Source organism: Liolophura sinensis, chromosome 2 (genome assembly GCF_032854445.1).
Source record: "Liolophura sinensis isolate JHLJ2023 chromosome 2, CUHK_Ljap_v2, whole genome shotgun sequence".
NCBI classification, from domain to species: domain Eukaryota; kingdom Metazoa; phylum Mollusca; class Polyplacophora; order Chitonida; family Chitonidae; genus Liolophura; species Liolophura sinensis.
In genome coordinates this window covers 17,121,122-17,145,898 of record NC_088296.1, presented here as the reverse complement: position 1 = coordinate 17,145,898, position 24,777 = coordinate 17,121,122, and the positions used below count along the sequence as shown (strand labels likewise).

Sequence of the window (24,777 nt, the reverse complement as noted above, 5' to 3'; positions counted from 1 at the left end):
ATGTGTGACAAGGATTCCCTGACACCGAGCAACATTAAGGGCAAACCGTTCAGCACTGTTGAAAACGACGTCAGAGATAACTGCTCGGCGACATTCCAAGCCGGCTGGTGGTTCGCCAAGAACTGTAAAGCGGCCAATCTAAACGGGCCTCTTGACAAATGTGGAATATGTGTGAAAGCGTGGGTATGTTTTCAGACATTTTCCCGGAACTACGGAAAAGTTCCCGGAAGTCGAAAGTTCTGCTCTTGTAACTCTAAATTAATGAGCAAAATCCTGTGTGATCTTGTTTTAAAGTTGATAAAGATTCATATTACGCTAGGTGCATATGTATTTGGCGTATGATGACACCAAATTTTCTAACTGATGTATTACTTTTAATAGTACCACTTTGATTTTTGCTTGTTGAACAGGTTGCCTCCGCACGGCCTGCATTTCTTTCTTGGTATAACAACGCCAACAATATATTATATTACACATTTTTAACTTTTGTTTAAAGATGCCTCTTCCAAGATTCTAAAATTTTCCCTCGTATTATTTCCATTCGTTTTAATTCAATGGCGTTTACCTTACCTCAGGTATCCGCCGATGTGGATTTATATTTATTTATTTATTTATTTATTTATTTATTTATTTATTTATTTATTTATTTATTTATTTGATGTTTTATGCCGTACTCAAGAATATTTCACTTATACGACGGCGGCCAGAATTATGGTGGAAGGAAACCTGGCAGAGTACGGGGGAAACCCACGACCATCCGCAGGTTACTGACAGACCTTTCCACGTACGGCCGGAGAGGAAGTCAGCACGAGCTGGACTTGAACTCACAGCGACCGCATTGGTGAGAGTGTGGATTTATAATGATCATCGTCCTTAAGTAACTGGGCTATTGCACAGGTGGTTAAATTATTAATTATTTAATAAATAAATTAATTTATTAATAAACAAATAAATAAATAAATGAGTAAATGTTGCACAGATCAGCTCCTCCCCTCCCCCCCCCCCCCCCCCCATCCTTCAAACCAAATCTGTGAGGTGATGTTTTTACTCGTTAACTGTTGAGACAGTGGATGTATGGTAGTTGGCAAGTTTACATGGTAGGTAATTGCGTTCAAGTTTCTCTGCCCAAAGCTGGCATACTTCATGTTCATAGCGAATAAGGCATCTAGTAGTTTAGGTACATGGGGACTGGTTCCTGATTAAATTATTTCTCTTTTTCAGAAATCTCTCAAAAAGAAAGGGGTAGAAAATTTGGGCACTTTACTATGGCATTAATATAAAATCAGAAACTCACACCAGAGATATGACTCTTTTTTGAAAAAGTCGAGCAGTCGAGCAGTCGAGTTAATTGTTTCTTTTTGTCCACTGTTACTGAACAATAATTTTCTATGCGGGTTTTATCCGTCTTATCTGCATTTGCTACATGTAGGTTGCCCTGTGCAAGTCCAAGGGATGTAACTCTGTAAACGAGCCTCTTTTATATATGTTGATGGCAGGGGCTTTCGGAAAATCGCGCCAGGCGTCTGTTATACATTACGTTGTTCGAATCTAATTCTGTGTATTGTAGGATAAAGGGTCTTTTTTCACTTTCACTTCCTGTCCTGCAAATATTACGTACGCAGCAGCCTTACGGAACTTCCGTATTTTTTAATATTACTGCTGTTACACAAACGATTTATGACCCTATGGAACTCAGGAACCTGTAAATGTGTATGTAAAAACTGTTATTACTGCATCCGGAAGGCAACATTTCTTAAACTGTCATGCATGTCAGAGGCACAACGCTCACCGTGAAGGTATAGTGCCGTAAATTGTCATGCATGTCAGAGACACAACCTTCACTGTGAAGGTATAGTGCCGTAAATTGTCATGCATGTCAGGGACACAACGCTCACTGTGAAGGTATAGTGCCGTAAGCTGTCATGCATGTCAGAGGCACAACGCTCACCGTAAGGGTATAGTATCGTAAACTGTCATGAATATCGGAGGCACAACCCTCACCGTGAGTGTATAGTGCTGTAAACTGTCATGCATGTCAGAGGCACAACGCTCTCTGTGGAGGTATAGTGCCGTCAACTGCCATGCATGTCAGAGACACAACGCTCACTGTGAATGTATAGCACCGATATAAAAGACTGCGGCATAGAGAGTAAAACTCCATGCGCGGCGACAGTGTGACAGTCTGGTGAAATACGGCTTCGTGTCAATTTACCTCAGTTTAGGTTTCCTCGGTTTCCTCCCACCATAATGCTGGCCGCCGTCGTATAAGTGAAATATTTTTGAGTCCGGTGTAAAACACCAATCATATAAATAAATAAATTTATTCTATGAAAATTTCACCTCTATGTGTGGAGTTCCAAAAGCTGTTTAAATACGCCGCCGCCAAAACGGGGCGTTGGGGTGGGGTGGGTTTTAAACAGTTTTCAACACAGAGTTTTAATTTTTGAAGTCACACAATAAGCTTATTAGCCACCTCGTCAGTACACAGATTTTCACCACCACAATACCTACACCAGCCAAGTTATGCTGCTTACACAAGGGAATTATGGGGTAGCTACGATCACCATCATGCGAGTTAGGCTCTGGTATGGTAAGGCGGGAAACTGGCCCCATTGCAAAGAAGCTGGGCAACAGAAGAAACTGGTTATAGCTGTGACTGACACCGGTTGACACACTTGTAAGGCCACTTCTTTTTTCAGAGTGTAAATTTTTGAAAACTTATAGAGCACGCCGTTGATCACTAACAAATTAAATAAAGGACACTTAATGACAAGTTAATGATTGATGATCACAAGTGGGGTTCACGAGTGGGGTTCACGAGTGATTTCAGTACGTTTGTTACGTATTACCGGCACCATACCTTAGCTATTAATGAATCTAGTCCATGATAAGGGGCGGATGTGGTTAGCACCCATGCGCGGTGCCAGTATGAAGTTTCTCGTTGGGATGTCAGAATTTAGATCCAATCTGCTACCAGCAGACACCGTCGTGATAAGGAAGAAATATTCTGGAAAACAACATTAAATCGTAAGCCAACAAACGGACAAACCAGTGGGGTTACATGTTAGCACTTTCAGCTAGAAAGTTATTTCTAAATCCAAAGATTAACCAAAAAAGAAAAAAGAAAACGAAGCTCGACCTGTTTATCGGTTACTTGTTGAACCGATAGTTTCCATGAGTTCCATGAGTTCCAAGAGTTCCATGAGTTCCATGGTCCATATAGCACGCTAACCAAATATTTTCTACATTTGTCACATGATAAAATACAGGCTTTTTAAAATAACGGCTTTTTACTAGGTGAAAAATGTGATGCCAACATATAACCGAAAAAAAATTTTTCAGTCAGGTTGTAAAGATGAAATTAAAGAAATAAATTTAAGTTTTAAGCAGTTTGTTTCTCTGAGCCTTACATTTTGAAACGTGATAAAAAAAAACTGTCAGATGTGACACATCGTATTCAGAATTGAAGAATTTCTGCCGCAGACCCAAACGACGGTTTCGACGGTGTCACTGGTGCAATAGCTAATTACTTTTACCCGGTATGCCTGTGTCTGTCGTTATGTGACATTATTAAGCATCTGTGGAGGGAACACTTGCATATTTCGGCTTGACAGTCTTTTCATACTATAATAAACCCTTAAACTACATGAACTCCCTTACTGAATAGCGTACAAATATGGATGTTAATAACATTCTTATCATCAGTGCTCGGTAACCTCTCGTGAAGAATTGACCTTGTGTGTGACTCGCGGCTTTGCTGAAGGCAAATGAGAAACGTTTTGTATCGTTGGGATTAATATTGCCACATTGAATTCATAGATAATGGAGAGATAAACACTTTATGTCATATGCTCATTAAATCAACCACAAACCTAAAAAGTAACGCATTGTTTGTGTGTCAAATGGTCCGTTATTTTTGTGCTTATCATTTGTTCCCAGCTCGTCTTGCTCCGCAGAAGATTCACAGAGAAGCAGTAGAGGTGAAGCTCTGTGTCGTAGTCGCTGTTCATTTCTGCTTTTACACAACTCTATCGGAAGCAAATCTTAGGGCCATTCTGGGTCGTCAAGTCATTACAAAGTGCAAATCATATGTAAACCTGAAGCAAGAGTTCTCAAAGCGTGTAGACGTGTAGCGTTATTTACCACTAGGTCCGCCATGGAGTGTTCCGTGAGGTGTCTAAATCAGGGTATTTACATGTCTCTTAATACCTGTCAGGAAAAATTCCAGGAATATTCCATCAAGAGGGAGCTTCTCAAGAGGAGAGCCAATCACTAAAACTTACGTCTGTCATCGCAGTGCAATTACTGCGAAAGGGTAAGAGGAGATTACATGTATAGTCTTTCTTTGCTTCTCGGTATTGTCTCAAATGTACAGAAGTGGTTTAATTTATTTTTACATCACGGTCTATAAAATGTTTATGCAGAAATACACCATGTTAATGAAAAGACGACAAATGAATGCATAAAAACGTATGATATTGATATACTAAGGGGTCTTCTTGGTTCAGGTGCTTAGCGTGTCAGCAGATCTAGAAGCCTCTCACCAATGCAAGTTTCTGTGAAGTCAAGTCCAGGTCATGCTGGCTTCCTCTCCGTTTGTACGCTGGAGGGCCTACCAGCAACCTGTGGATAGTCGTAAGTTTCCGCATGGTCCTCCCTGGTTTTCTCCGACTATTATGCTGGCCGCCGTCGTATAAGTAAAATATTCTTGAGCACGACGTAAAACATCAATCCAATATAAAAATCAGATAAAAGTTTGAATCGATCTCTATTGTTTTTATTGAGAGATAGGAACAAACGCGTATGTACATGAACAACACAACTTGATTTCAGCATTTATTCCGACATATCTTTTGTTCGCCGTGCCAGAATGGCGGGGAATACCTAAATGATGCGGACAGGTGTAAATGTGTAGAGAGTTATACCAGCCTCACCTGTCAACACATAATGAGAGGTAAGTCACGATCACCTTTTGGTAATGATTTTACAGGATGACGGCAACGAATGAAAATTTGCATGATGATTGTAATGTCACAATGATCTTCAAAAGTAGACAAGGAAGTCCCAAGAGTGTGAAATTATCAACTTTCCCCAGGTTTACCGTTGTCGTCATCAGGTTCATATATTTCTCCTAAGGTTTGGCAATGAAAAATGAGCATGCTAAAACTACATATATAATTTTAGTCGTCATGTTTAATAGGCAGGGTAATGAATTTCCATTACAAGTTAGAAAATTAACTTCTCACCTATTATTTACCTTTATAGGTAGCTAAAAGTAAAGCTACATGTATAATTTTCTTATAGAATTAACAGGTTAATGAAATTTCGTATTAGGTGATATATAATGAGTATTCTACAATCCTTCGTTTAAAACTACATGTATCTACAGTATATTAGAAAGTCGTCATACGCAACTGACAAAATGAAGAATGTAAGCCATCTGTCTTCAAACACCACAGGCTAACCAAGCAGACAGGTGATGTATATTTAAGTGACATATATTATGATTTGATTTTTGTCATGGTTTCAATACTTATATTGATCCTACTGATTTATCCCATCGGTGCTTACAGGTATTTTACAACCTCTTTACTTTTTGCCACGGTCCAACCATCTTTAGGGTAGGTGGCCTGGACACGATCTTACATGGCCAGAAAAAATGCTTGAGCTTATTGAGCTAGCGAGAGCCACTCTAAATGAACTAGAGAGACCCACTATAAAAGAACTAGAGAGACCCACTCTAAATGAGCCAGAGACCCACTCTAAATGAACTAGAGAGACCCACTCTAAATGAGCCAGAGAGACCCACTCTAAATGAACTAGAGAGACCCACTCTAAATGAGCTAGAGACCCACTCTAAATGAACTAGAGAGACCCACTCTAAATGAGCTAGAGACCCACTCTAAATGAACTAGAGAGACCCACTCTAAATGAGCTAGAGACCCACTCTAAATGAACTAGAGAGACCCGCTCTAAATGAGCTAGAGACCCACTCTAAATGAACTAGAGAGACCCACTCTAAATGAGCTAGAGACCCACTATAAATGAACTAGAGAGACCCACTCTAAATGAGCTAGAGACCCACTCTAAATGAACTAGAGAGACCCACTCTAAATGTGCTAGACCCACTCTAAATGAGCTAGAGAGAACAACTCTTGTTTCCTACATCATGAACTTTGCATATCTGGTTTCCATGTCGCCCTGGTCACGAATACTGACTCTAGCACAAGGAGAAGAAAACACCACATTTCATTTTAAAAATATTTCAGTTCTAAGCTATTTAGATGTTTGGCGATACGTCGCCTCTCCTGATAAAATCAGAGCCTAAAGTTTGCTATACTTTATAAAGCCTTACTTCTTAAGCGTCCAATAGGACATCCACAATATTTTAATATGATTGTGTGTTCCTACAATTTAACACTCTCACCTTTAGCTAATACGTACTCACTTTTATACGAAGCCTATTCATTCAAATATACATATCAGAGCTTATTCTGCAAATTAATAAAGACAGATCGAATGATGCATTGGTTTATTTATTAATAGGCTTTTGGAAGGAAACAATACTGTGAAAGAAATTGTTCAGTGCAAGCAAGCAATGCACAAGAGTCCTTCCTCTATTTTTTTTAAACTGTTTTTCATTTACTTAGCTCATATAATTTGAGTAGTTCACATCTTTCTTTGAATTATAAGAACAGCCTGTTTAATTAGTAACAGCTACATGTTAGCCATAGATAACATTGTCCTGTATACCTACGGAGTCACCGACGCATTCGCCAACCGATACCAATATCGGCCAATAACTTCCCTTTCTTTCATTTCCAAAAGAGCTCTAATGTGTCAGCACCTAACAACAACAACATTAGGAAAAGCTTCGTGTAACATCATTTTGAGAGAGTTAAATTGCACACCTTATAGACTGGATGAAAAACGACTAACTAGCAGTTTACCTGAACCTAAGGCTAGCTTTTAACACGCTGGCCTAACACAGTATATGTAAACAAAAAAAAAACAGGCTGGTTAATGCATTTTCGTTTAAAATCATACTTATGCTGTTGCCTTCTTGTGCCACCTTTGTGTTTCGAAAAATACAACATTTGTGTCATATATCATATACACTTTTGCATCAACATCAATTTCAAAACGATCTCATTTTACCTCGTAGTAACGCATACATAGATGTACGTTCCATAATGTGCGCGAATATCTCTCTATTTTGCGTAAAAAGTATGTAGGCCTAATGCGTTTCTACAAGACATCAGTGACATTTCTACGAGACATCAGTGGCATTTCCTCAAGACATCAGTGACGTTTCTACAAGATATCAGTGACGTTTCTACAAGACATCAGTGACATTTCTACAAGACATCAGTGACGTTTCCACAAGACATTAGTGACGTTTCTACAAGACATCAGTGAAGAATTCTCTTTCCTATCCTACATGTACACGTGTTCTCTTGAAAGTGCTCTGGTAGTTACGTCTATCGTGTTGGGGCATTCGAATACTTCCTCATCCAACCTGAGGATTTCCGGGGACCATTCCAGGCCTTCTGCAACAACCAGAGCCTTTTTCGGGATGACGTACATAATGCCCAGCGCCATGTGGCAGATACCTTTACCAAACTTATGTCAAAATTTGCAGGCGTATAAAGAACAGTTCGGAGCTCACTACAACACTTTCTGGATTGGCAACGTGTCCTTACACCAGATCACGAAGCAAGGCGTGTACAGACTGGATGTTGGAGTGGCGAAGCATGGCGTAAGTATGCATTCTACAAACAGCTATCTGTTGGAAACGAAACTGAGCGTTATATCCTGTACCTGGGTTCTTTCAGAGAGGTCACTGATCCATGACCCACAGCGTAACATCAACTGCAAATCAGTCAGCACATTTGACAAAGACGTCACCCACAACTGCTCGGCGACATGCCAACCCGGCTGGTGTTTCGGGCGAATAATAACTGGTTTTATCCTGGTTTGGCAAAAGTCACATGGCTATATCATTCTGGGAACGACAGTCTGAGTCTGGCCTACATGCAAATATTGAAGAACAGCTATTACAGGCAGATAGAATAAGCGTTAATAAAATGACCGAAAATCTCTTTATCATGCTACGATGGGATTTAAACTTATATTTGGGCAGACCACTAATTTTAGCCATTGTAAAAGAAAAAAATTAAAATTAACCTTTGAATATATTTTTTCAAAAATCTGAAATCATCATGTGGAAATTAAGCTGCTTTTTTGGTAAATGCTAGAGTTTGGTATCGAAGTATAAAATGATAATTTCCATATTTAAATTTTAAATTGGGGTGCCTCCGTGGGTCAGCTGATTAGCTCGCTAAGCGCAGCGTAATGACCCAGGAGCGTCTCACCAATGTGATGGCTGCGAGTCCAAGTAAGTGAAATATTCTTGAGTACGGCGTAAAACACCAATCAAATCAATAAATAAATTTTAAAATTTTTAACGTTTTCAGTTAACTACGTTTTTTTAAGTAAATATCGCGTTCTGCTGAAACACCGAAAGTCATGTGTAAATGGTATCTTGGTACATTTGTCACTGGGTTTTGGGTTGTGTTGAGATATGTTGTGTTTGGAGTTCCCTTCAAAGTGAATTATGTACATAGCAAAGAATTAGTCTAGCAGAGTAACAGAGAATGGAACGTTCTTCACAAAACGACCTATGATTAAATTGTCGTTATCAGCTTACATGATTACTTAAATGATTGCCGTTAGTATTAAAGGTGGATTACCCGTAAACCACCAACCTCTGGCAATTCGTTGACGACCTTTCCCACATGTAAAATACATTATATGCACAGCATATTGGTCGGAAATATTGGATCGCCAGCGAGCGCAAGCTTGCATTATCTACCACAAGAGTGAGAGCGGCAAATATGTATTTATCTGCCCTTAGTCGGTTTTGAATCGGCAGCGTTTTAATAGTCATTCTATCATCAAGTTATTATGACGGCATATTTTGTAACATCAAGGTGAAGAATTCTTACAATTATTAAGGCCGCTGACGCCTGTATAGGGGTTCAAATCTATATCCCATTTGTAGCTCTTAACGTACGTGGCTTCCACCGTATACGACAAAGGTCAACAGCGTAAATCAGTAAAATGTTTACTTATTTATTTGATTGGTGTTTTACGTCGTGCTCAAGAATATTTACGTATACGATGGCGGCCAGCATTATGGTGGGAAGAAACCGAGCAGAGCCTGGGGAAAACCGACGACTATCCGCACGTTGCTGACGGACTTTCCTACGTACGGCCCGAGAGGAAGTCAGCATGAGCTGTACTTCAACTCACAGCGACCGCATTGGTAAGAGGCATCTGGGTCATTACTCTGCGCTAGCGCCCTAACCAACTGAGCCACGGAGGCCCCCCAGTAAAATAAATCCCATTTTTTAGCTCAGGCGCGATCGATTTAATCTTAACTGAAGACGACTCCGAGAATGGTTTTTTGTTTGCCATTTATCTTACGTGAGCTGCCAATCAACTGATCTCGCGTATTCTTGACATTGATATTGTAGCGATTCATACAGAAGCTCTGTCGGCAAACGTTTATCGTTTCGATAACCTGGGGGTCTGCAATATCTCCCAGGGGGACGGCAGTTCAGCCATGGCGGCACTTTGGTTCGGAGTCGTTGCTTACTTCTGTCTGTGGATGACTATACCAGTAAGGGCTTTCAAAGCATCGAGGGGAGCTCTAGACATTACCAACTTTAAGTCTTTTGCCAACACACGGAAAGAACTGGTAGATCTGAACGATGAAGTGACGTTACTGGGAACACGTTCTTTCCTGGAATGTTCCATACACTGCCTTCACCAGACTGTCTGCATGTCTTTTAATGTCTGTCAGAGAACATATCAAGGATATCCCGCCAGGTGTGAGATGTTCAAGCGTAGGGCGGTGAGGTCAGAGCTACGCCCGTCGGAGTGCCGATATTATGAAAGGGTAAGACTAAATCACGTTCAAAAGAGACTCGTCCGACACAACTTCCTTTACAAGATCTTTTTCTCTGTTTACCAAAACGCATTTCATTTCAAGTTATACAACTACAATGTTAATATATCAGCAACTAATAACGTCCATTTCTATGTATTTTTCGTGAAATATTTGAATATTTAAGCAGATCATACATTCGATGGCTGTTGGAAATTAGCACCAGCCAGAAATAAAAAAAAAATGCGCCTGGTCACTTATCTCGCCGTCTTCCCGAGTCCTAAATGACACTTCTTCCTTTTGAATTTCACATACGTTCATCTCCTCAGTTTTCTCCATCTTTCGTCTATTCTAAATATTTTGTTGTGAAACTTTTTCCGACGCCCATGCTATTGTAAATGTAAGCAAACATACTTGCCTTCGGTATGCCGTCTCAGTAAAGCAGCACTAAATATTAGAGCGGTGGAAATCCGTCTTGCTACAAGGAGGCACATAACATGAACCCTAAGGATTCCTTTGTCGTCATATAACTGAAAAATTGTTACGTACGACGTAAACCCCAAGCACTCACTCACTCACTCTCCACTAAAATCGCCATTTCTCTGTGATATTTAACATCACAGTCTCTCAGACTCGATATATTGGACACCGATATTATTATAAAGTACATGCAACTTGTTTTCAACACCAAGGCCTTCCTGCATCGGGTGATGTCATAATTATGCAGAGCGAAGTGTCATGTTGGGCAACGGATCTATTTTTTTTCTTGTTCCCAGATGAGGGTTAGTTAGTTGGTCACATGAATTCAACGCGCAAAAACAGGAGAAACAAGTAAATTCCGAGTATTAGATATGCCTTAAACCAGGTTGCGCTTTGTGTTGAATGTGAAATGGCCAGAGTGTTGTATTAAATGAGATGTTTTGAGTGTTTTGAATGCGATATTCAGAGTGTTGTGTTGATGGCAGTTGTGTTAAATGTGCTGCGTGTTGTGTTGAATGTAATTTGCTACGTGTTGTGTTGAATGTTATGTGCTGCGTGTTATGTTGATTGTAATGTGCTGCGTCTTATGTTCAATATAATGCATGTTGAATGTAATTTGCTGCGTGTTGTGTTGTTTGTGATGTGCTGCGTCTTATGTTCAGTATAATGCGTTGCGTGTTGTGTTGAATGCAGTGTGTTGTGTGTTGTGTTGAATGTAATGTGCTGCGTGTTGTGTTGAATGTGATGTGCTGCGTGTTGTGTTGATTGTGATGTGTCGTTCTTCGAGAGGTGATATACAATTCCTGATATTTCACTTTCCAGCATGCACTGCATCTTTTACTAGTATTATGCCGTAACTAAAAAAGTGCACTTGATGGTTTAAATTTTTGATTTTGTACTTTACAAACAAGCAAACTTCAGAGAGCACGTCACGCATATAACGCGCTATCTTTGTATTGCGTGTTATGTTGATTGTAATGTGACAGTGTATTGACAAATGGAGGCCAAGAATAAGTCTATGAAGTATAGCAATGGATGTTATGTGGATGGGATACTCGAATACGACATGCTGAGTGTTGTGTTAAATACTATATGATGAATGGCGTGTTGAATGCACTATACTGAGTGCTGCGTTGATTGCGATACGATAAATGACGTGTTGAATGCGATATACCGAGTGTTGTGTTGATTGCGATACGATAAATGACGTTTTGAATGCGATATACCGACTGTTGTGTTGAATGCGATACGATGAATGACGTGTTGAATGCGATATACCGAGTGTTGTGTTGAATGCGATACGATAAATGACGTGTTGAATGCGATATACCGAGTGTTGTGTTGAATGCGATACGATAAATGACGTGTTGAATGCGATATACCGAGTGTTGTGTTGAATGCGATACGATAAATGACGTGTTGAATGCGATATACCGAGTGTTGTGTTGAATGCGATACGATAAATGACGTGTTGAATGCGATATACCGAGTGTTGTGTTGATTGCGATACGATAAATGACGTGTTGAATGCGATATACCGGGTGTTGTGTTGATTGCGATACGATAAATGACGTGTTGAATGCGATATACCGAGTGTTGTGTTGAATGTGATACGATGAATGACGTGTTGAATGCGATATACCGAGTGTTGTGTTGAATGCGATACGATAAATGGCGTGTTGAATGCGATATATTGAGTATTTCCTGGAATACCATATACAGTGTGTCTCCTTAAACGGAACATAAGACGAAAACATTTCAAACTCTTTGTTAATATCGTCTAAATTAGTCTCATCCTGACATTCACCAGGCATACGTTGAAACTTAATCACTTAAATCAACCGATGTCTACCGTCTACAAGGTTTACGGCGAAACTTCTTGGTGATCTTAAGACGAGTTCACACGATGTGTTTAGTTTTATCGACTCTTTCGATTCGACATATGAAAAAAAACACAGACACGTTCATTTTATTAACCGCGTTTATAAAATTAAATGCTACACTATGGCATGAACTTCATTTATTTATTTACTTCATTGGTGTGTTAAGCCGTACTCGAGAGCATTTCACTTAAACGACCGCAGCCAGTATTATGTTGCGATGAAACCGGGTAGAACCTGGAGGAAACCCACGACCATCCACAGGTTGTTGGCAGACCTTCCCACGTACGGCCGGAGAAGCCAGCATGATCTCGACTTGAACTTATCGTGACCGCATAGGTGAGAGGCGTTAACTCTGCCGCTTATGCCCCAATGTGTCTTATTTTCATTCGACTCCTTGAATTCGACATTTAGTCCCAAGAACAAGACCTGTGAACGCTGCTATGGTGAACAAGATTCCGCCGTTACGTACGGCGTCTACAGTGAAACCTTTTTGCATATGAAATGTTCGGATTATACAGATTCTACACTGAAACGTTTTGGTCATTTCAATGAAATTTTCAAGACATTCGGTGTAACCTTTTTTATCACTTAAATGATTCTACCTCTTCCAAGGCGTGCGATGAAACATAAAAATATATGTACATGTACAGAAACCGGTGTCTAGATAGACAAGGCTCAGAATGAAACCTATTCATCACTTAAATGAACCGGCGTCTACCGTTTACAAGGCGCACAGTGAAACTTCTACGTCATTTAAATTAACCGGCGTCTACCGTTTACAAGGCGCACCGTGAAGCTTCTTAGTCATTTAAATTAACCGGCGTCTACCGTTTACAAGGTGCACGGTGAATCTTCGTCATTTAAATTAACCGGCGTCTACCGTTTACATGTCCACGTCATTTAAATGAACCGGTGTCTACCGTTTACAAGGCGCACCGTGAAGCTTCTTAGTCATTTAAATTAACCGGCGTCTACCGTTTACAACGTGCACGGTGAATCTTCGTCATTTAATTTAACCGGCGTCTACCGTTTACAAGGTGTGAGGTGGAACCTCTTGGTCATTTAAATTAACCGGCGTCTACCGTTTGCAAGGCGTACGGGGAAACATCTTGATCACCTCATAAACCAGATTCTACCTGTTACAATGTGAAAAAGGAAAACCCTTGATCACCTCAATGAACAGGAGTCTACCGTTTACAATGCGTGCAGCGAAACCTCCTGGTGATTTAAAACCAAAGTCTACCGTCTACACGGCGTACGATGAAACCTCTTGATGACTTAACTGAACCGGTGTCTATCGTTTAGAAGGTTAAGGATGAAATCTCTTGATCACTTAAATGAACCGATGTCTACCGTTTCCTTGAAACATCTTTGTCCTTTAAATTTAACCGAAGTCTACCGTTTCCTTGAAACCTCTTGGTCCTTCAAATTTAGCCGAAGTCTACCGTTTCCTTGAAACCTCTTGGTCATTTAAATTTAATCGAAACCTGTGGGTCACTAACATGAACCTGATTCCTTCATTCACCACGTGTACGGCAAAATCTCTTGGTTACCTAAATGAATCGAATTTGACAGTTCACAAGGTGTAATGTTAAAAGTCTTCATTGCATCCAAATGATCTATGTTCATCGCAGTCTTTCTAAAACCATTCTTTTTCGATTATTGCTTATACGGGTGAATGTATTCAGTTCATTTATTATTCTCTGAAGTCATTAAACCCAGGTTGGTGTACTTTGTAAGTCTGCATAAAAAGCATCGACAGAATTAATCATATTTTTTAAGTAAATTGGTAATGCAGAAAACGATAATCTGTTCAAAAGTCATTAATAAAATTGATCTTCACCATAGCGTATCGACCGTGTGTTTGTTTATTGTGTTTTTTTTTTATTTTCATGACATGTTTCCGACATGTTTTGTTCGACGGTCATATTCTACGAAAACTGTTTTCTGTCTAACAACAAGTGCATTTAGTTAAAACGTCAATCATATGTATTGTTTATCGGAATGTAAATGGAAGGCATCGTAGTGCCTGGGTGAACTGCCATTGTGTTGTTGTTGTGTTGTTTTGTGTTTGTCATTTATGATAGGCGTTGTACTGATGAGAAGCTGTCCACACCGTGCATTGATCGCAAAATAGCATTGTTACCGACTTCATATATGCATGTGTCAGTTTGAAGAAGTACGCCTAAGTGGGCATTGACATTCTTGAAATACACTTGAGATAGGAAATTACGAGAACAAAAAGTATGAACGTTTGTAGAGCAGATATGAAAGCCATAAACCTGCGACTTCCGAACATGCTCAGTGATACCTTCCAACTTGTCTGACAATTGAGTCTCGTTGTTACTGGCAGCTGCTAGACAACACCCTGACTATCACGCGCTCTGTTCCACGCTCCTTGGTAACGCCAATATATATAGTTTATTATTTAGGTGGACATCTATAACGCGCCTCTTGGCGCATGTCACTTAAATCCAGTTCCTTTTTTATCATAAAAAAGGTAGACCTATATCTGAAACTTTCTGAGACTTTTTCACTTAAAGTAGATAGACCATTAGATAAAAGCCATTCTTCAAGTCGGATTTTCAAAATAAATATCAAACAATTAGTCTGCCGAATCACCCTCCTCACTGTCTTGGCTTTAGAAACGCTAGAGTTTTTTTTTATAAATACTTAAAAAGTTCTCTATACCCGTTCTTATTTATTTCGAATTACGTAATATGCAAACTGTTCCATAAGCCACTTTCGATGCATCCTAGTTTGTCGTTATTTCTGTGAGTATCTCTCCGCTTCACCAATAAAGTGGGTTGTGTAGTATCTTAGATATGCCAATTGAGGTTTTATTGACTATTTAAGCCTGCCTGAAAAAATTGAAATAGACGTTTAGCTCAATTCTTGACGCTTTTGCCTGGAGAACCACGGGACAATAAAGAACATTGTAATAATTTATCCAGAATCCAGCATTAAATTTATGCATGTCGGGGAAAGGTTGGTGTAGATTGACTAATGCAAGCATTTAACTCGTATGGAGGAAAATCGGTGGGAAGAAACATCCATGTTTTTACTGGGCTTTGTCATGGTAAACTTGCTGGCCTATTCGCGCTGGCTTGCTTTCGATTCACGGCCATCCCTTTCTCGTCAATATATATAGGCCCTATGTCTTGAGATTGTATCTGTATGTATTTTTTTTTTATTCTTTAACTGCCGTTTGTATTTGATTCGAAACAATAATAATAGTAAAAAAACGTTTAAAAAACGCCAGTCGGGCTATGGGAGAGATTGTACGCCCTATGTGTAGTCCTACACTTTTACCCACTATTAATTGTTATTATACGCTAATTTTGTCAAATATTTAGGCCTAAACTTCGCAGATGATAACTCTTTGGAAGTTCGTATTAAAAAAGCTGGGATTTTCTATATTCAATAATTCACACACACACTTTTGATTTTTTTTTTTTTTGATTGGTGTTTTACGCCGTACTCAAGAATACTTCACTTATACGACGGCGGCAAGCATTATGGTGGGTGGAAACCGGGCAGAGCCCGGGGGAAACCCACGACCATCCGCAGGTTGCTGTCAGACCTTCTCACGTACGGCCGCCAGCATGAGCTGGACTTGAACTCACAGCGACCGCATTGGTGAGAGACTCCTGGGTTATTACGCTGCGCTAGCGCTTTAACCGACTGAGCCACGGAGGCCCCCACACACTTTTGACGTTTTATCCCTAGGTTATCACTGTGAGTACGCCAATTTTTCAAAAATACACATTTTCATCCCATAAAATATTTTTTCTTAAATTATACCCAGGCATATGACAAAGTTGTCAGCAGTTCATAATATTTATTCATAAATGTATTACGCTATAGTAGTTGTTGTTGTTGTTGTTGTTTATTTTGTTATTGTTTACCTCTTGATTTGCTGTTGACTGTGTAACTTCAGTGCCTGACTTTGTGGCTTGGGGAGGGCCTTGTATTGCTTGACGACGAAGTTCGATTTGCAGATGTCGTGAAAAAGGAATCGATCGACCGTTGAACTCTACGAAGTTTGTCAGTCGGCTCCATTTAATCGACTGACGAGTCCCATCCAAGGGAGCTAACTCATAAACATATATAAATATGTAGGCTCAAGGAGGATTTGATTTGATTTTATTGGTGTTTTACGCCGTACTCAAGAATATTTCACTTATACGACGGCGGCCAGCATTATGGTGGGTGGCTCAAGGAGGAAAAAGCATGTAGGCCCTATATTAGTAGTAATGTATCCTGGGAAAATTGTAGTTTACCATATTTAGTTTACCGAGAAAATATATTCGCATTAGTGTGATGTTTTATTCGGCGAAGGGTCCTGTTTGTGTTACAAGTACATACAATTTCCGGAACCTCAAAAGTGGGGGGGGGGGGGGGGGGGGGCTTGGTGCCCAACTTTTGAAAGGGTGGGGTGGGGTGGAGGGGGTGGTCATCCCCCTTGATACGTTCCTGATAATGTAATGAGTTACCCGAAGATATCAAATTTATTAAACGAGAGTAGTATTCATTTCGAGACTCCTGCAAGGAACAAATGCAAGCTGCTACTTGAGTTTAATAAATTTGATGTGGAGGGTCACGAATTTCATATCTTATTTGTGCCATAAATGCCTTACCGTAAATTTGTGGCGGAAAAAAATTATTACGATTTAAACTTTTCGGAAACTGCGCCGACGTCTAACCGCGTAGTGATATCACATATACAGGTCAAGTGAAGCGTCATCAGTAAGTGAGCGTCATCCGCTAGCGGAGCGTGATGACCCTCACCAATGCAGTCGTTGTGAGTTCAAGTCCAGCTCATGATGGCTTCCTCTCAGGCCGTACGTGGGAAGGTCTGTCAGCAACCTGCGGATGGTCGAGGGTTTCCCCCAGGCTCTGCCCGGTTTCCACCCACCATAATGCTGGCCGCAATCGTATTAGTAAAATATTCTCGAGTACGGCGTAAAACACCAATCAAATTAACCAATAAATGTAATCCCAAGACTTCAGCAGTTAGCCGGTCAGACTGGTGCACCCATATTTATGCTGTACACACTTCTGTTTTCCGGGTCAAACAGTTTCGGTTACCTCTTTTGCCGAGACATTTGTCTGTGCAAGGGCAAACCTTAGCCCGTTCTGGTTGAGTCCTGTGTCTGCTCTAAGCGGTACTGTCATCTTTTCCAATTCAGACCCGTGATAAATGGCCTAAGACTGTTATGACTGAAACCCATGCCAGACCTAAACGAACGTTTTCTGTTCTGGCTAATGATTGTACGTGGCTTAACATTGCCTTTTTCTGTGTCAGGCCTGTGCTGGACTACAACCGGAAGAGATAACCTTTCTAACTGAGATCAGCATCTATACCAAATGGATCGCTGTCAATTCTGACTGACGTCTATGTATCAGACCAAAAATGTAAGCGGTAATCAATGTCCCTTCCAAAAGAGAACCGCTATTTGTTCTCACTGAGATCTACACACTTTCGAAATCGGATCGTTATTCATTGATTGAGACGTGTGGCTGATCAAACTGGACCTCTATCTGTTCAGGTTGAGACCTCTGGCTGACAAAACTGGATCTCTGTCTGTTCTGGTTGAGACCTGTGGCTGACCAAACTGGACCTCTGTCTGTTCTGGTTGAGACCTATCGTTGACCAAACTGGACCTCTATCTGTTCTGGTTTGGACCTATGGCTGACCACACTGGACCTCTGTCTGTTCTGGTTGAGACCTGTGGCTGACCAAACTGGATCTCTGTCTGTTCTGGTTGAGACCTGTGGCTGACCAAACTGGATCTCTGTCTGTTCTGGTTGAGACCTGTGGCTGACCAAACTGGATCTCTGTCTGTTCTGGTTGAGACTTGTGGCTGACCACACTGGACCTTTGTCTGTTCTGGTTGAGACCTGTGGCTGACCAAACTGGATCTCTGTCTGTTCTGGTTGAGACCTGTGGCTGACCAAACTGGACCGCTGTCTGTTCTGGTTGAGACCTGTGGCTGACCAAACTGGACCTCTGTCTGTTCTGGTTGAGACCTGTGGCTGACCAAACTGGACCGCTGTCTGTTCTGGTTGAGACCTGTGGCTGACCAAACTGGATCTCTGTCTGTTCTGGTTGAGACCTGTGGCTGACCAAACTGGACCTCTGTCTGTTCTGGTTGATACCTATGGTTGACCAAACTGGACCTCTATCTGTTCTGGTTTGGACCTATGACTGACCACACTGGACCTCTATCTGCTCTGGTTGAGACCTGTGGCTGAACAAACTGGATCCCTTTCGGTTCTAGTTGAGACCTCTGGCTGCCAAAACTGGACCTCTATCTGTTCTGTTTCACACCTGTGCCTGAACTAACTCTGATCGCTATCTGTTCTGGTTAAATTCTGTGGTTGACCTAACAAGGATCGCTCTTTGTTCTGGTTGAAACCTGTGGTTGCCCTACCTTGGATCGCTATCTGTTCTGGTCGAAACCTGTGCTTGAGCTAACTCAGACCGCTACCTGTTCTGGTTGAGATCTGTGCCTGACCTAACTCTGATAGCTATCTGCTACGGTTGAGGCCTGTGGTTGACCTGACACGGATCGCTATCTGTTCTGGTTAAGACCTGTACTTGACCTAACAAGGATTGCTGTCTGTTCTGCTTGAGACCTGTAGTTGAGACTACTGTATCTAAGACCTGTGCCTGATCTAACTTGGATCGCTATCTGTTTTGGTTGAGACCTGTACCTGATCTAACTTGGATGGCTATCTGTTCTGGTTGAGACCTTCGGCCAACCAAACTGGAACCGTTATCTGTTCTAGTTGAGACCTGTGCCTGAATTAACCCGGATCGCTATCTGTTCTAGTTGAGACCTGTACCTGAATTAACCCGGATCGCTATCTGTTCTAGTTGAGACCTGTGCCTGAACTAACCTGGATTGCTATGTGTTCTGGTTGAGACCTGTGCCTGGACTAACCTGGATTGCTATGTGTTCTGGTTGAGACCTGTGTCTCCGATGTTTAATCCTCAGTTAGATCACATCGGTGAGAGACTCAAGCCTACTCCTGAAAAGGTCAACGTAAGAAAATGCAGCCTTTGAATGTGTGCGTATTTTGTGAGGGAATACAGGGTCGATCAGAAAAAAATCGACGACATGCTAAACTCGGGAAAACGGTTTGATTACCAAAAGGACCTACTATCAAACAGACGTAGGCTATTTAAATTACTAAAGTCTTTGCAACGAAAAATAGGTGTATGATTGATTTTACCTAAGCCACTTAGTCATTGAGAACCATATTTTACATGTACCTCGATACAGACGACAGGCGCTGAATCAAACCACGAGGTAAACTTTACGAGAGCATAGCGCTTTGTCTAGCTCTTTCGATTAGTCAGTGCTGTGGTGGCTTTTGTAAACATACGAAGCAATCTTACTCGTCCGTGCTCAGCTATAGAAGCATCTATCAAAATAACTTATGACTTTATTGATTACCACGTAGATATTTGCCTATGTGTTAAGGAACACGTCGCAAATAATTCAACGCACTGTCAAAGTTGGTGCCGTTGCTTAGCATATCAACAACAGTGGGTTGGGGTAAGGAAGACGTCTTGCATTCACTATACTGTAAATCCAATCACTGAAATATGTACTCGTCTTCCCATTCATGAAGTAATAAAGCGCAGACAAGTAAGACGCTTAGTTTTTATTTCTTAATGTGGTGTTTAGGATGTGGCCTAACATATAAAAGTACACAAAAGCTTTCCACTTGGCGTGTGAAAATAACTTCAAGAGAATGTGCTTTTAACACCCAAGCAGTCAATCCGGAAATTTGGTAGCCTGCTGTGCTGACGTCAACGGCAATAACTGTCAAAATAACTTTGTTGGTCAGTGTGACTGAATGTGGATCGCTAAGCTGGTCCCGTGCCAACAGTATGCTCACCAATGACATTACTTCCGAGATTCGTGACAATTGGCGGAAAATATGCACACAAGAGATGGGATATCAAGAAATGTATAAATTGAATAGATCGTATCGTAGTAGTAAATGTTATTATTTTCGAACTTTGTGATGTTGTAAGTCTATGTCTGGAGGATAAATAGCAGAAAATGTACCGCTGATTTCGTCAAAATAGACGACGATCATTCGATACAGTTGTGATCGTGATATCAGTTTACGCATTAGGTATAATAACATCCGAAAGTTCCATATTACGTATGCACCAAATTTCACAAGACACCGTAACTAATTCTCGTGAGGAATATATTAATACTTATTAATGCGAGATAATGACAGTAAAATTCAAGCAGTTGGGAACAGTCGAGGTGTGATTGGGTCACTTCCTTAGACTGCAAACAATTTGCCGTTTTCTATCAATTCTTTATCTGTTTGTTCGTTTGATTTGGTGTTTTACGTTAAAACAGGTCAAAAATCAAATCAGTGGTAAAATAGCTGAAACTACACTCTTGAATACATCCCCCACCCTCACTACATAAAGTTAAAATGACGGGGTGAGAAAAGTTAATCGTAAATGTGGTATTCAATATATTTTCGAGTTTTCTGCACAGAGAAAAATACACTTAAAAATGATTTTGAACTGTGAGTATTTTGGATCATCTTTTGGTATATATAGTCTTTGTGTAATAATTTTATTAATGACGATGTAACACATGTTTAATAAATGTATTTACACCAGAATCTGGAATTTTCAACTAACAATTGTGTCAGCTGAAGCCTGGATTTTGGTCATGTTTATATTTTCAAAATAATTATAAATATTATCGTAATTCACCAATTCACCAAATACTTACACACGTGACATGCATGTGAAAGCATGTGAGTGGTTAGTTAACGACACTAAATACTTTCACACGTGACATGTATGTAAAATATTGTGAGTGTGTAGTTAAATACACCAAATACTTACACACGTGACATGCATGTGAAAAATTGTGAGTGTGTAGTTACACACACCAAATCCTTTTACACGTGACATGGATGTGAAAACTTGTGGGTGTGTAGTTACACACACTAATTACTAACACACGTCACATGCATCTGAAACTTCTGGATGTGTTGTTAAACACACCAAATACTTACACACGTGACATCCATGTGAAAACTTGTGGGTGTGTTGTTACACACACCAAATCCTTACACACGTGACATCTATTTGAAAACTTAGGAGTGTGTAGTTACACACACCAAGTACTTACACACGTGACATGCATGTGAAAACTTGTGGGTGTGTAGTTACACACACCAAATCCTTACACACGGAACATGCATTTGAAAACTTGTGGGTGTGTAGTTACACACACCAAATACTTACACACGTGACATGCATGTGAAAGCATGTGAGTGGTTAGTTAACGACACCAAATCCTTACACACGTGACATGCATGTGAAAACTTGTGGGTGTGTAGCTACACACACCAAATACTTACACACGTGACATGCATGTGAAAGCATGTGAGTGGTTAGTTAACGACACCAAATACTTACACGCGTGACATGCATCTGAAACTTCTGGATGTGTTGTTAAACACACCGAATACTTACACACGTGACATGTATGTGAAAACTTGTGGGTGTGTAGCTACACACACCAAATACTTACACACGTGACATGCATGTGAAAGCATGTGAGTGGTTAGTTAACGACACCAAATACTTACACGCGTGACATGCATCTGAAACTTCTGGATGTGTTGTTAAACACACCGAATACTTACACACGTGACATGTATGTGAAAACTTATGAGTGTGTAGTTAAACACACCAAATCCTTACGTACCTGACATATAAGTATGTAGTTAACCACATAAAATACATAAATCATTAAGTACAGGGTTAAACCCCAAGCATACACAAATAACTCATTTGCGTGCAATGTATATATAAGTATATAATTCGGAGTTCTATAAAACACCTGTTGGTGTTCACTGGGCACTGACGATTACATAAGCTTATTAAAAATTCTGTCTATGAAAGTCCGTAGGCCATGATATATATATATATATATATATATATATATATATATATATATATATATATATATATATATATATATATATATATCCTTGGAAAATCCAGTTTATAAAAAAGTGTATTTTTTTCTTTCCTGCAAGGGAACCAAAGCTGAGCTATTATACCACGTAGTTTTTTGTTTATAGACAAGAGCAGTGTAGATTTGTGAAAAAGATAACTTGTTTGCTACCAAATCACTTATGTCACGTTATGTCTTTCCCAATTCCCGATTGCCGTTTTTCCATAAAACATATTCTGCTCAATGTCACTTGTATTACTCCGTATGTACATTGCGTACCGGGGTATTTCATGCTTTGACATGCTAGAATTTTTTTTTCGTCAAACGCACTGCTTGTTTTGTAGGAATCCCCTTGTCAGAATGGTGGGGAATACCTGGATGCTGAAGACAGGTGTAGATGTGTGGAGAGTTATGCCGGGCTCACCTGTCAACGGATAATGAGAGGTAAGTCATTATTAACTATACAGGTGAGTAGACAGATAACACTGCTTATAGTCGTGCTCATCTGCGGGAAGTAATTTTGATGAGATGTGAATTTTTCAATATGATGATGACAATGATTATGACGACGAGGACGATGATGATGATGATGGTGGTCATTGTGACGGTGATGGTTCCGACTATGATGATGACGACGACAACGAAGACGACGACGATGGTAATGACATTGGTGATGATGATTAGTGAGTAACTAGCAGTCAGTCGTTCAACCATGGCACGTTGGGCATAAAAATGTCCACTATATTATAATTAAAATGTTTGTGAGTATGACGATAAACTAGGGACAAATAAATATGTAACAAACCTCATCGAAAACAACAATGACCCTGACTATGTATAGCTGGTGAAAAATGCTACAATAAGATATCAATTGGTGGACTCCCTGTACGTTTCTGAAGGGCACATTAGTCAGTTAATATGTTTTCTGTTCCAGGTGTTCTCAGAGAAAAACCAATGCACTTAACTGACTATCTGGTTTTAGACTGTTCTGGGGATCAAACAAGTCAGAAAATGAACTTACTGTATTTAGACTGTTTTGAGGGCCAAGTATAGTCAACGGAATTTCTGTGTTCAGACTGTTCTGTTTTTAGACTGTTTTGAGGGCCAAACATAGTTAATGGACTTTCTGGTTTTTGACTGTTCTGAGGGTCAAACATGTCAGTTAATGGACTTTCTGTTTTAAGATATTTTGAGGGGAAAACCAGTCAGTTAATGGATTTACTGTTTTAGACTGTTCAGGGGGCAAACATAATTAATGAACTCACTGTTTTAAGTCAGTTAAAGGACTGTTCTGAAGGGAAGGCCAGACAGATAATGGACTTCTTGTTCTCTTTTCAGATTGTTCTGAAGGGCACATCGATCGGATTCGGGTAACCCAAGAATTTTACATCCAACCAAAGGACTCACCACACCCATTCCGTGTGAAATGTAACAACCACGCTACTGGCGGTATGACCCATTTGACATTTAGAAGCTACTGGGCTAATCCTAAACCGAGCTTTGTGGAGACCTGGCAGGCGTACAAAGAAGGATTCGGGAACAGGTACAAGGACTTCTGGATTGGGAACGAGTATATTCATCAAATCACACGACAAGGAGAGTACGAAGTGGAAGTCGGAGTAGCGCTATACGGAGAATCTTTCAAATTTGTTTACTACGACTCGATATATGTGGGGAACGAAACCGAGCGCTACGCTATACATCTGGGACCTTATCGCCCAGGTACAATGGACGGCGACTCCCTGACACCGAGCATCGACCCACGACGTAACATTAACGGCAAACCGTTCAGCACCTATGACAACGACGTCAGCAACGACTGTACAACGACATTTCAAGCCGGCTGGTGGTTTGCTGAGGACTGTACTGCGGCCAATCTCAACGGACCTTTGTTGAAAACAAACGTACCCCGGCTCAACTATTTATACAATTATGGAAGCCAGCCACTTCAAGGCGGATACATGCAAATAAGGGTCAAAAAATACTACAGCGAAATGCCATGAGAGAGAGACAGAGAGATGAAAAAGTGGAGGTCTCTGCTGAGCTCAGAAATCAGTTGCTGCCGGAAGATAAAAAAAGTTCCTCGTGGATTTTTAAAACATCAAAAGATTTATTTATTTATTTGATTGGCGTTTTACGCCGTACTCAAGAATATTTCACTTATACAACGGCGGCCAGCATTATGGTGGGTGGAAACCGGGCACAGCCCGGGAGAAACCCACGACCATCCGCAGGTTGCTGGCAGACCTTCCCACGTACGGCCGGAGAGGAAGCCAGCATGAGCTGGTCTTGAACTCACAGCGACCGCATTGGTGAGAGGCTTCTGGGTCACTACGCTGCGCTAGCGCGCTAACCGACTGAGCCACGGAGGCCTTCCAAAACATCAAAAGAACCAGAAAGTTATCTTATGTGAAGTCCATAATGCATTTGGGATACTCTA

The 24,777-nt window shown here is 40.6% G+C and overlaps 1 protein-coding gene across 1 annotated transcript; it reads left to right on the top strand.

The window, feature by feature from the left end:
• Positions 1-24,340, top strand: LOC135462536 (fibrinogen-like protein 1). Its single transcript, XM_064739762.1, has 5 exons — positions 1-183; positions 7,643-7,759; positions 22,682-22,781; positions 23,272-23,340; positions 23,676-24,340. Exons 1-5 carry the CDS (start codon positions 1-3, stop codon positions 24,338-24,340), a joined length of 1,134 nt encoding a protein of 377 aa, XP_064595832.1.
• Positions 24,341-24,777: the final 437 nt, after the last annotated feature.

Coding starts and splice junctions, on each gene's coding strand:
- LOC135462536 (XM_064739762.1), top strand. CDS start 1: ATGTGTGACAAGGATTCCCTGACACCGAGCAACATTAAGGGCAAACCG. Junction 22,782..23,271: donor CTGTCAACGGATAATGAGAG/GTAAGTCATTAT, acceptor TTTCTGTTCCAG/GTGTTCTCAGAGAAAAACCA. Junction 23,341..23,675: donor CTGTTCTGGGGATCAAACAA/GTCAGAAAATGA, acceptor TTCTCTTTTCAG/ATTGTTCTGAAGGGCACATC.